General features: G+C 38.6%; 1 protein-coding gene across 1 annotated transcript in view; it reads left to right on the top strand.

Moving 5' to 3' along the window:
- Positions 1-13,356, top strand: part of LAMA2 (laminin subunit alpha 2) — a 376,628-nt gene that overhangs the window by 295,853 nt on the left and 67,419 nt on the right. Inside the window, exons 36-39 of the mRNA XM_051616318.1 lie at positions 869-1,031; positions 5,631-5,841; positions 8,208-8,324; positions 9,515-9,678. Of these exons, the coding sequence (XP_051472278.1) occupies positions 869-1,031; positions 5,631-5,841; positions 8,208-8,324; positions 9,515-9,678 (655 nt within the window). The remainder of the gene's footprint in view (positions 1-868; positions 1,032-5,630; positions 5,842-8,207; positions 8,325-9,514; positions 9,679-13,356) is intronic.

Genomic DNA, 13,356 nt, shown 5'->3' with positions numbered 1-13,356 from the left:
GTAAAGATTTAAGTTAAAATATTCAGAAGTACCCATGGAACAAGGATCTGTGCTGTTTTTGATAAATCAGTTGCTTGTGAGCCTTGTGCCTATGGAAAAGCAACAGTACTTTTAAAAATTGGATAGGAAACTGATTGTTGTAAATGACCTAGTTGCTTCTGAAAGTGTACATGTTGTGGTGTGCTATGGCAGAAAGGTTTGAATATAATTCCAGGTGTACAGCTTTATCACTTAAGAATAATTCAGCTAGTCCAGACTCATAATACATGTACAGTGCACCATCATATATTGAAACCTTCATATGCTGCTTTCCAGGTCCTGGGTATCTTCTTCTAAACATATGAGCAGCTTTAGACATCTGTGGGTGTCTTTCACTCCTCTTTTCTTTTTCCACAATTTCCCAATAATTTATTCTTCCTAGCACTGGTAAATCTGAATGCTAAAAATGATATATTTTGTAGTTCTTAAAAAGTAATTTGGATCTAATATTTAAATCTAGTTGCTTTTACTGCCTGCTCCTTAATTCTATGTGCAATATACCAGATTATCTTCTGCTGTTCCAAAAGTTAGGTGCAAATTTGTTCTTTCAGGGGGAGTAGGAGGGGAGAAATATATTTCTTATACTGGATAAAAATCCTTCTTCGCTTTAATTATTGTGCTTAAAAGTAAGGTATAATAAAAGGTTGGATGAAATATACATTTTCTCATTTGTTACTGATTGTTGGTTTAACCATCCTTTATGTTTCACAGTAGGAATAACCAGTGCAAGTTGTATTCTGCTTTTTGATAGAGTTGGGGCAGGTGCTTAAAGCCTCTCTGTTGTTTTTATTTACTAACTCCCTACCTAAATATTTTTGGCCCCTTGCAGCTGCAAATGAAGATGCTCTAAAACTGAATGAGACACTCAGATCCCAAGACAGCACCTTGGAGAAGAGTCTTCCAGAACTACAGCATGAGGCTGACAGAATGATCACAGAGATGAGAAGTAGAGAGATGAATATGCAAGAAAGAATAGCTCAAGATGAGTTAAAGTGAGTAGACAGACTTTAGTCTTCAACCTCCCAGTGATAATATCTGACTCTTGTAAATATGTTTGTCATCATTTCCAACTAAGTTTTCTAGCTCGGGCTTACAGAAATGTGTAAGAAAGCAAATTCTAATACTTCATATCTGTTAATGTAGCATTTACCTTTTTGGAAATGCTTATATATGGAGAAAGCAATCCCTAGGCAATAACATCTTTGCTCCACAGGTACCAGCAACATTTCTGATTGAATTCAAAGCAATTTTTCTCAGTTTGTTTTAGCTTCTGCTTCAGACCTGATGAATGGCTTTTGTACTAAAAAGCTTGTCTAGAAACTTGAGGGTTTTTTTCTGGAAAATTAATTAGGCCAATAAAAATTGTATCTGTGTGCAAAGTTTCACAGAATTACAGAATGGTAGGAGATGGAAGGGTCATCTGGAGATCATCTAGTGCAACCCCCCCTGCGAGAGCAGGATTCCCTGAAAGGCATATATAGAATAGTGTAGGTCAGAATATACCAGCTCTGTGGCACAGGTTGGAAGCCCAGGGTTTGGTTATTTTATCTATCTGTAAAAATAAAAACTCCGTTTGTATATACATAATTTTATTGGCAGCTCCTTATAAAGCATTTTGCAGAATGCTGCTGAAAACTTACCTGATCCAGAATAATACTTAGCTTGAAGTTAAAATTCTGGTGGTCTGTTACTTCTGCGTCAGTCTGACCAGACATGTGCCTAGAGCTAGGCTTTGCTTAGCACTTCAGAGTAAATAACTAGCAGGTGATGCAGCTGAGCAGCTATGTGGTCCATTGAGGTTGTGATGGCTCAAAAAACTGTCTGGGGCAGAGATATTCAGGCCTGAATATGTCAATTATCAGGTGTGTACATAGTGTAAGGAGACATACATAGAATAAAAGATTAGCTAAGAATACCAAGCAATATAGATCCAGATTTGCATTGCCTTACACTTTATAAGCTGGGTCATTTTCTGAAAATCCTACTGGTACAGTATTTGTTCCCACAATTCTGATGGTTCCACTTTCTGTTCTCTTGAGAAAGGATGTGTTGCACACTTATTTTTCAGCAATGTTTTATTGCTTTTTCTGAGCAATAGAAGCTGAGCCTTTGCTCTCCCTTCTCCACTCACACATAGAATTAAACCAGAAAAAGCACGTATGGGGAAGATTTAGCCAAAGCTTTGCAAGTGCTGCCTGCAATTTTAGGCCAGACTGGGGTAATGCCTTTCAAACAAGGTGTTCTTCATCCTCAAATGCCGCAGTCAGCACGAAACTGTCAGACTAGCATGAAATAATTTCCTATTCTAGCCTTATAGCTTGCCTTATTGCTAGACAAGGAAATGCAGTATGGCTTTTCTGAGGAAAAGAACTTCTCCCTCTTAACCATTCTTAGTGAAATGTGCAAAGTGAGTATTCTCGTTTCACTGATAAATGAATAAATTTTATACTAAGAAATATATTAATATCCTCACTGTTTTCAACTAAAGTTGCATAGTTTATCTTCAGGATAGGATTACCTCTTTATGGTCAGTCATTTAGATCCAAGAAATGTTGTCCTTGTACTCAGCAGGTAGGTAAATTAGTCACTGTGATTTACAGGATGGGGAGTAAAGATTCCTAGAAAATATTTTCTGAAATTCTTCTATGAAGTACTGCCTCTTCAAGAAAAATGTCTAAAAACTTCTTAAATAAGTATGATAGTGGATAGGATGTATTCTGCAAGGAAAAAGGATGAAGAAAAATTAATAATTCTTAAAACTGTGTGTGCACACATGTGTGGATCATTATTCTCAACTGTATTCTTACAGGCTCATTTAGGAATATTTCCTTTTCAATGGTTCTGCTAGTCTCATGACCACTTTGAAGTGGTCAGTCATGTTTACTCTTTGGTGAGATGACTTTTGGCAGGGATTATATTCTGGTTTTAGGATTTTGTCAGAGAACAGAATGACAAGAATCAGTGGATTGTTCTTAATTCTCCTACATTTTCGGGGAATTCTCGAAAGTTAAATGAAGAAGAGAAATTAAGTGAAGTTTTCTTGCTTTCAAAGATGACAAAACTTCTCTTACATGTGCAGATTTTTCCATCCTTTATCCCTTCAAGCTTTTCAAATACAGTGTGTAATCCACTTGCCTTAGTGTAGTGAAATGGCACACTAGTCAATAATTTATCTCTGAAAAGAACATCTTAAAATACGCCAGTTTCTGTCCTAAACTGCCCTGATTTTCATACTTCTGAGATTAATAGTTCAATATTTTATAACATTCCTACACATTTGCTTGGATGCCACTGAGCAGCTATCAAGAGATGCTGTGAGCCAGAATTCTATCTTTCTATTTAGTATGCTGAATATCTTCATTTCTGTGTGACTTTTTCTCTCCCATAAATTTGTCTGATAGCTTTTGACCCACTGTGAAATTCTGTCATCCAGTTTCCTGCAAGAATGAATTGCCTAACTCAGCCATACAGTGTTTGAGGAGATGCCTCCTATGTTTTGACAGCACATCCTGATATTTTCATTTTTGTATTTGAAGAGACATTATACAGTGGATCGCTTTATCTATGGTACTTATGATGAGATAGTTCTTATTTCTTCTCCAGAATTCTAACATATTTAAAGTGTCATATATTGACAGTTTGGGGGTTTTTTTAATAATTTAATCATCAGCTCCTAATCTTTCTTTTGTTCCCTTATACTCATTTTGAGGATGCAGGTCATCCCAGATTTTAGGCCTGTGATTGTTTCTTCTAACACTTCAAGCATTTTTTTATAGTTTTGTTCTTTTTTTTTAGGACAGTATGCAGTGAAAGTAGCACAGCTTAAATGTACAAATTAGTATTTCAAGACTTGATGCTGTCCAGTCACACAGAAATTCTGATATATAAAGCAAGGGATTACATGGAGCACATTTATTGCCTTGTAATTTATTAGAAAGAACAGAGAGAAAAATGTACAACTTTTTAATATATTTCAATATAGACAATATATAAGTGTTACCTTTACAGAACCAGAAAGAAGTTTTGAGGTAGGCTACTGGACAGGTAGGTAGTTTGGACTGTGTTATGAGGCAAGGACATAAAAAGAAATATATCTGTCTTGTACTGTTCCTTCAGTACTGCAGAGTCAGGGTGTCAAAATTGGCCAGAAGTGCTACTTCTGGCAAGATTTGCTAGTCAGTATCTGCTTATACAAAGAACAATGGAGGAGGTTTGGGAGAAATTCCAAATACCTTTCTACACTTCTGTGACAGGGTGGCAACACTGGGACATAATCTCTGATGAAATATTTTGTCCTCACAAGTTGCAAATCCATGTGATTTTTTCCCATCAAAACCCAGGGTGGGGCATATGGGGGTGAAAAAGGCCATCTCAGAAAATCCCAAAGTTAATGTAAAAATTTGGTTTTCCTTGGCTCCAGCTGAAATCCTTAATCCAAATTATGCCCAGTGGCAGCATGTCTTTTCCACCTTTCATATATTTCTTTGTGTGCATTTATTTGTGTGGGGTTTTTTTTGAAGGCTTCTAATGGAAATTATGATAGGCAGGCTGAACTGTAATGTTTTCCAGAAAATACAGTTCTTCTTTTGCACATAAACTTCTTCAGGCACTTTGCCATAATAAGAGAGGAAGAAAAAATTCATCTGTTCTCAGTGGAAGTGCAGTAGATTTCTTCTTTGGGTATTATCTATGCTACAGATGACTGTTTACTTAGGATTTTTCTTCTTTACATCATCATTTTGGAATTGGCTATTGTTTTTTGTTGCTTGGCGTTTTTTGTTGCTGTCCTTGGCATACCATTGCATTAACACAGTGGTCTTGCGTTACATGAAACTGATTCAATGACCTGTTGTCATGAGCCAGAGAAATGACAGAGTGTAAGGACTCCAGTAGTCCAGTCCTTTAAAACTGGGTGCAGCAACTCCCTGACGATCAAGAAATACTTCATTCCTTGCCAAAAACAGGCACTTGCGAACTTTCTGTTTCTGTGTTGCCAAAGCCCATTAAAAATATCCCAGAATTTATTTTAGATAAGCAAATGTTTTTGACTACTGGAAGTCATAAATCCAAGGATCCTGAAGGCTGTTTATTTCACAGGGAAGTATTTATTATTTTTGACTGTCTAAAGAAGTTTGTCTGTTCCAAGACAGTTTGAAATCAAGCATATCTGCATGTTTACATCAGGCATATCTACATATCCCCCTCATTCCAAGGTAGGAAACCACTTTGTGTCATGGTACATTAATGTGAATGAAGGAAATATTTTTGACAAGTTGAAATGTCTCAGAAAACCTCCCTTTACTAGTCAGATCTCAAGACTGACAACTTACCAAAAAAACCCCACAACAAAACTGTCTTTGATGGACAAAATTTTAATTTTTTTATACTTCATAAATAGGACCTTAATGGCATTTTAAAACCTCTTTAAGAAAGGGCTTAAGAACAACTGTTACTTCACTTTATTAAGCATGTGTTTTCTTGAAAGTTACTTTGAGATTTAACTTAGAAGTCCATTCAATTGGCATGTTACTAAGAATATTCAGATTAGGGAATATGAAGTCAGTGCTTTCATAGGTGGCCATATATTGCAGGAATGCAGAAGATCTCTTGGACAAGGTGAAGAAATTATTTGGTGAACCCAGTGAGAAAAATGAGGATCTCAAAAATGAGGTCCGGGACAAGCTGGCAAGCTACCACACCAAAGTTGATGATGCTCGAGCTCTGCTAAGAGAAGCTACAAGTAAAATTAGGGAATCTGATCGTTTATCTGCAGTCAACCAAAAAAACATGACCTTGGTAGAGGTAAGTGCTGACAAGTTTTGTCCTTGATTACTTGGAGTCTGATAAGAGTTTGTAACTCTGCATGATTAAAACTTGAATAAAAAATATAAGCTCAGTAAAAAATATGATTAAATATAACCATATCTGATGTAATGAAAAGGAAACATTCCTCAGAATGAGGAAATGCATTGGCTTTTAGAAGTAGAATTACTGCCCAGCTTTATCAAAATGATACCATTTACTTCTAAACACTGAGCAGAGGGTGCATTGGCTTTCTTATTCTGGAGGAAATAAAATTCATCCCAGTATAATAAGTCATGTAAAATTCAAATCTTATGCTCAAGATTTAACTAGGAGCTCAGTTAAAATCTTTCCTGTCATGCATTTGCTCCTAGAAAGCTTACACTTTCATCTCCTTCTCCAAACCCTGGGAAGAAGACTGAAGGGGGTGTGTAGATATTACAGAGTAATAAATCAAACTCTATCCTCTGTCGTTAGTAGCTGCTATAAATGATCTCCTTCATAGCAGGAAGGTTTGCTTGTGATTTAATTTAAATTGTAGAGACTTAAAGAGTATATTATATTGTACATCAACAAGCATTTAACCAAGACATAAAGAGCAGAGTCAACCTAATGAAGATAAATATTTCAACTCTGTATCTCAATGAGCTTTCACCTCATGTACAGTGATGAGGTTAAGAGTTCCAAGACCTCAATTCTCAGCAGAGATTTGTGGACTAGATTGAATTAAGGAAATACAGTGCTGGAAAGAAATTAGGTGGTCTCTGTTCAGTGCATTTACTTCTCAAAGTTGGCTGGATAAAGGCTGGAGAAATTACCTGCAATCCCGGTTTTCAAAATATTCTCTGCATAACAGTTTAAGAGTGTCTTCATAGCCAGAGAAGGTAATGTCAAAATGAGGAACTTACACGTCTGAGTAAAGATTAGGTTTTCAAACTTCCTTCTGATTCATTTGCAATAGTACTACAGTCAGTTACCTCTGTTGTAGAGCAACAAAAACCTGCCATGTGGGAGGGGCATACAAAATGGGACAGGATGAGAAGAGACACGGTCTCCCACGACATCCTTGTAGATAAGTTGATCAAGTATGGGTTTGATGATCAGGCAGTGAGGTGGATCAAGAACTGGTTGAAAGGAAGAAGTCAGAGAGTTGTAGTCAATGGGGCAGAATCTAGTTGGAGGCCTGTGACTAGTGGAGTCCCTCAGGGGTCAGTACTGGGACCGGTGTTCAACATCTTCATCAACGACCTGGCTGAGGGTACAGAATGTACCCTCAGCAAGTTTGCTGATGACACCAAGCTGGGAGGAGTGGCTGACACACCAGAAGGCTGTGCTGCCATTCAGAGAGACCTAGACAGGCTGGAGACTTGGGCGGGGAAAAACCTTATGAAGTTCAACAAGGGCAAGTGTAGAGTTTTGCATTTGGGGAAGAAACACGCCATGTACCAGTACAGGTTGGGGGCTGACCTGCTGGAGAGCAGTGTAGGTGAAAGGGACCTGGGGGTTCTAGTAGACAGGAGGATGACCATGAGCCAGCAGTGTGCCCTTGTGGCTAAGAAGGCCAATGGCATCCTGGGGTGCATTAGAAAGGGTGTGGTTAGTAGATCAAGAGAGGTTCTCCTCCCCCTCTATTGTGCATTGGTGAGGCTGCATCTGGAGTATTGTGTCCAGTTCTGGGCCCCTCAGTTCAGGAAGGACAGAGAACTGCTTGAAAGAGTCCAGCACAGAGCCACAAAGATGATGAAGGGAGTGGAACATCTCCCTTATGAAGAAAGGCTGAGGGAGCTGGGTCTCTTTAGCTTGGAGAAAAGGAGACTGAGGGGTGACCTCATCGATGTTTACAAATACGTAAAGGGTGAGTGTCAAGAAGATGGAGTTAAGCTTTTTTCAGTGATGACCAGTGATAGGACAAGGAGTAATGGATACAAATAGGAGCATAGGAGGTTTAAGGTGAATATCAGAATTTTTTTTTTTACTGTGAGAGTGACAGAGCACTGGAACAGGCTGCCCAGAGAGATTGTGGAGTCTTCTTCACTGGAGACATTCAAGACCCGTCTGGACGCCTTCCTGTGTGATGTGCTCTGGGTGACCCTGCTCTGGCAGGGGGGGTTGGACTAGATGATCTTTCGAGGTCCCTTCCAACCCCTCTGATTCTATGATTCTATGATTCTATAAGAGAAAGATAGTTTACATTATATGAGCTTTGTTGTTGTTGCTGTCTTGGCTTGGAAAACTCAGAGAATTCCAGAAGTGGCATTGTGGCATGGTGACAAAACGCAGTCTTGTATTGGGATGCTGGTATTTGAACTGGAATCCCTGTTCTAGTAACCAACTCATATTTTTCTTTTTGTGAATACTTCCTATAGAAAAAGAAGCAAGCTGTAGAAGATGGCAGACAAGCTGTTGAGAAGAGCCTACAGGAAGGGAATGATATACTTAATGAAGCCAGCAAACTTGCAAATGAAATCAGCTTAGCTATAGAGGTGAGTGTCTTATCTGAGAATTAGTACAACGAAGCATAATTATAAAGGCAAAATAGATAATTAAAGTAACACCTGTTTTTATTTATTTATTTATTTATTTATCAATATTGGAATATTTGACTTGGAAGAAATATTTTTTTTCCATTACTGTGTGGCAGAAAAGCTAATCTATTATATATAAATTATTAACTTTGATATTGAAATGAGTCATTGGATTACATAAAGAGCTAGCTCATATTTTTTCATGGATTCTGCCTTCTTTCATAAAGATGGTATTGTGATTGTGCTACCAACTGTATCTTTTGAATTGCAGATGCAGCAGACCCAGTCACAATCTCACTGCAACTCTGTGATCTAGATGTAGATTTATCTGCACAAAAACTGTATATGCATATCAGAAGGAAGCTTCAGAAATAATTTGTTGCCTGCGGCAATAATTTTAAGTCTAGATAGACTTAAAAGTCTCGATAGGCTCCCCCTAGGGACTGGAGATGTTTGCATTTTCATTTTGCATTTTTTTGAAAGTTCAGCCTTAAAAGTTTTATCAACAGAGTTTGAGATCAGTGCCTTAGCTACAGTAAAAATTAATAAAAACTATTGAAATATCATTGGTTCCAGAAGTATTTCCATCTTGTTTTAAAAATTGTTATAATGAATGGAAAAATATATTTCAGAGAAACAGGAAAGGAAACACTTTGAGACAGCCTATTGGAACAGGAATAGCAGGTCTTACAAAAATATAATACTTCCAAAGATACTTTAGTAAGCAAAAATACATTTGAGTCACTCAAAGGATCCTGAAACATGAAACTTGTGTCATTGGTTAGTTATTATTGTGGAGCACAACAATTTATTATAACCAGTTATGAATCTACATTCAGAAAAGAATTCCAAATTAGAGTTTATAAATTTTAAAACTGTGCAATTCATTAATTGTAAAATAAAAATTTCTACTAAGATCAAAAGAAGAAAACAGCTCTTGGAGTATTGCTTTGCCTCCCCTCTGCTCTCCAGTCCAGCCATTCCTTTATTCTTTCCATATTTGTTCCCTGAAGTCTTAATGCATGGGCAAGTTAAGAGAGAATACCTCACAAGGAAAAAGAAATATATAAAGGGCTACAGAGTGCTGCTTAAAGGCCTTTTGTTTTCTTCTCTCTCTATTTTTTTTTTTTTTTTTTTTAAATTTTCAGTATGTAGAAGGTGTTGCAGGAAAGATGCAGCCCATATCTGATCAGCTGAAGGATAAAATAGATGACTTGTCACAAGATATTCGAGATAGGATGCTTCCAGAAAAGGTGTTGCAAGCTGAGAACCATGCAGCCCAGCTGAATGAATCATCTGCAATACTGGATGGGTAAGGCAGCCATTCATTGGTAATGAGAAAATCATGGAGCGGGTGTGGAAAATTGCTTGACAGAAATTGGAGGGCATTCTTAGACTTCAAAAGCTGTCACTGGGAGCATACAAATAACCAGTGTCCAGTATGAGCATACAACTATCCAGCTGGTTGGTCTGTGTATCTCTTGTAAACCCTTTCAAACATCTTGTGGTGCTTACAGGCTGCACTAACTCCAACAGTGCCCTCAGATGCACTCATAGCACAGTGTAACTTACCATATGCTGGCTGCTATGTTGATGTGGAAAAACCTGAACTTTGTCTTACAGAGACCACTATGTGTTTCATAAGCATTTGTTTAAAACCAACAGTATTTTTTATTTTTAAGATTACCATTTTGCTAGGTAGGAGACCCTTATGGTGATACTAATTTTTTCATTGTCTAAAATCCCCCACAGTCACAGATCATAATCCCTCTAGTGGGTTCAGAATACTCTTCCAAAAATAGTAGGTGTCATGGGCCAAAATGCTTAAGCCTAAGTACAGAAACTTTAGTTTCTGTTTACCACTATCACATTCCTAAATATAAGTGAGAACTGCAGTACCCTTGGTTTATATGACCACAGCCCTTTCAGGAGAAGGATACTTTATACCTCATACTGAATGTAGTTTTCTGGAAAGAAGAGAGGTAAGAAGTTAACTTTCTTTTGGTTTGGGTTTGTTGGGGATTGGGTGGGGGGGGGGAGGTGGGGAATATCTTCTGTTTTACTGTGGTTTTTGAATTTAAGAAAACAAGCCACAAATTGGTGACAGCCAACACGGCTTCACTAAGGGCAGGTCATGCCTGACCAGTCTGGTGGCCTTCTACAACAAGGCTACAGAGATGGTGGATGGTGGCAGAGCAACTGATGTCATCTGCCTGGATTTGTGCAAGGCATTTGACACTGTCCCACATGACATCCTGGTCTCCAAACTGACAAGGCATGGATTTGACAGATGGACCACTCAGTGGATAATAAATTGGCTGGATGGCTGCACCCAGAGAGTTGTGGTCAATGGCTCAGTGTCTGAGTGAAGGCAGGTGACGAGTGGTGTCCCTCAGGGGTCAGTATTAGGACCAGTGCTGTTTAACATCTTTGTTGGAGACATGGGCAGTGGGATTGAGTGTATCCTCAGCAAATTTGCTGACAAAACCCAGCTGTGTGGTGTGGTTGACACCCTAGAGGGAAGGGAGGCCATCCAGAGGGACCTTCACAGGCTCTAGAGGTGGGCCAGTGCCAACTTCATGGAGTTCAACAAGGCCAAGTGCAAGGTCCTGCACCTGGGTCAGCACAATCCCAGGCACAAATACAGGCTGGAGGGAGAATGGATAGAGAGCAGTCCTGAGGAGAAGGACTTGGGGGTGGTAGTAGATGAGAAGCTCGACATGAGCCGCCAGTGTGTGCTGGAGCCCAGAGAGCCAAACACATCCTGGGCTGCATCAAAAGAAGTATGGCCAGCAGGGCCAGGGAGGTGATTCTGCCCCTCTACTCTGCTCTGGTGAGACCCCACCTGTAATACTATGTTCAGTTCTGGTGCCCTCAGCACAAGAAAGATATGGACCTGTTGGAGAGGGTCCAGAGAAGGGCCACCAAGATGATCAAAGCCCTGGAGCACCCCTGCAATGAAGACAGGCTGGGAGTTGGGTCTGTTCAGCCTAGAGAAGAGAAAGCTCTGGGGACACGTTATAGTAGCCTTCCAGTACTTGAAAGGGGCCTACAGGAAAGCTGGGGAGGGGCTTTTCGTCAGAGAAGATAGTGATAGGACAAGGGACGATGGTTTTAAACTGAAAGAAGGGAGATTTAGGTTAGATATTAGGAAGAAATTCTTCACTATAAGGGTGGTGAGGAACTGGAATGGGTTGTCCAGGGAGGTTGTTGATGCCCCATTCCTGATGGTTTTTAAGGCCAGGTTGGATGAGGTTTTGTGCAACCTGATCTAGTGGTAGGGGTCCCTGCTCATGGCAGGGGGGTTGGAACTTGATCTTCAAGGTCCTTTCCAACTTTAATGATTCTATGATTCTATGATAAATTGTAATGTTTAACAGTAATACTCAGAAATAGATAATGGATATTCTACCTCATGGACCTGACCCCAGCATAATAATTATATTTTTTTTTTTTAACATAAACAATATGCTCCTTTTGCTACTTACATTTTTTAGACCCACCTGAAGACTTTAATAACCCAAACACTTTATTATCCCGAAGACTTGTGAGCAGATGCTTAACACATTTTTTTCCTGCCAGAATCTGTAGTTTTGAAGAAAAGGCAGAATTATCTCTGATAAAGTGTCTCATGCTTGTAAAATATACTTATTTTCATATGTATATTCACATGCATATTCATACTTTGTATACAGTGCAGTCAGCTACTCTAGATATTCAATCTAATTTATGTTTTGAGGAGTACATAGAATAATGATAGCTGTGGTTTCCTGATTAAAAAGAATTTGAAGGGTACTGTTTCTAGAAAAATATAGCTTGTGTAAACGTGCACTGTCCAATCAGGACATCGGTTTTCTGCTTCACCTCCGGACCTAAAGTCACTAGTGTCATATCCAACCACAGTATCCATGAATTTTGATATAAACATCCAAATACATGGAAAGTTGTCATGGAGGAACTATGAAGTAGAGCAAATGTAGACAGAAAATAATATTTTTGCCTCCTTAAGGCAAAATTAGCAAGACATTTTTTGAGATAGAGGTTTTTAATTATTCTAAATAGGCTTTTTGTGGGTGTGTGCATGCACTTCTGTTTTAACACAGGTGGACAGCTTGGTCTTAAGGAGCTTAGGGTAGTGTTTAAAGTGGCATTTGTTGTGGTATAGCAGTACTACATATACTTCTCTTTGATTAAGACATGAACTTCAGTTTCTCAAGATATACAATAAAAATGCATAATCAAGGATATTAAAAATTAAATCTAAAAGCAAATTGTTGAAAATCAAAATTTCTAATGTGGCCAGATAGATACATCATTTCAAAGGAGAAAGAAATACCAGGGTGCTATGTAATCCTGCACAAGGGTAAGCTGTTTACTTCATGCACTGACATTGAACAATAATACTTTACAGGAATATGCAGTTTCTATCAGGAATATGCAGTTTCTATCTAACTTAGGGATTAAAAAATTTAGCTATCTTCACAACTGGCACTTGGGTGTCTTTCAGTTAACACTGAAATTGCTGAAAAATACTGTTTCATCTTAGAGGAGAAATGCAGGGAGAGCCTTTTCTCTTCAGTCACCCCCTAAGGCTTCAACTAGTACATTGATCAATGGTGAAGGTGTGAGTTAAAACATGGAACTGTTCATTAATTTAACCTAGAAGAAATTGTTATTTTTCCTGTATACAGGGACGTATTAGTCTACACTTCTCCCTTATAGCTAATCACCTGCTCATGAGTAAACTTCATTAGTATTTGGCAAATTCAGTTCTGTTCCCTGCTAACCAAAAGGGATTTGAACCACATTTCTAAGCAGTACCTGAGCTACTAGCTAGATAACTGTTCTGGGTTGCTCATTTCTCTAAGAGTGCAGCTCAAAAAACTGACTATAGCCTAGTGAGCTCCATCTGTAGTTGAGGAAGTAGAGCTGCTTTTCCAGGAGTGATTCAGAGGCAGCTCAGTCACGCTCATTCTGCATTAGCCTAAAG

Source organism: Apus apus, chromosome 3 (genome assembly GCF_020740795.1).
Source record: "Apus apus isolate bApuApu2 chromosome 3, bApuApu2.pri.cur, whole genome shotgun sequence".
NCBI lineage: Eukaryota > Metazoa > Chordata > Aves > Apodiformes > Apodidae > Apus > Apus apus.
The sequence above is the reverse complement of the archived record's forward strand: the minus strand, read 5'-3'. Positions and strand labels throughout refer to the sequence as shown.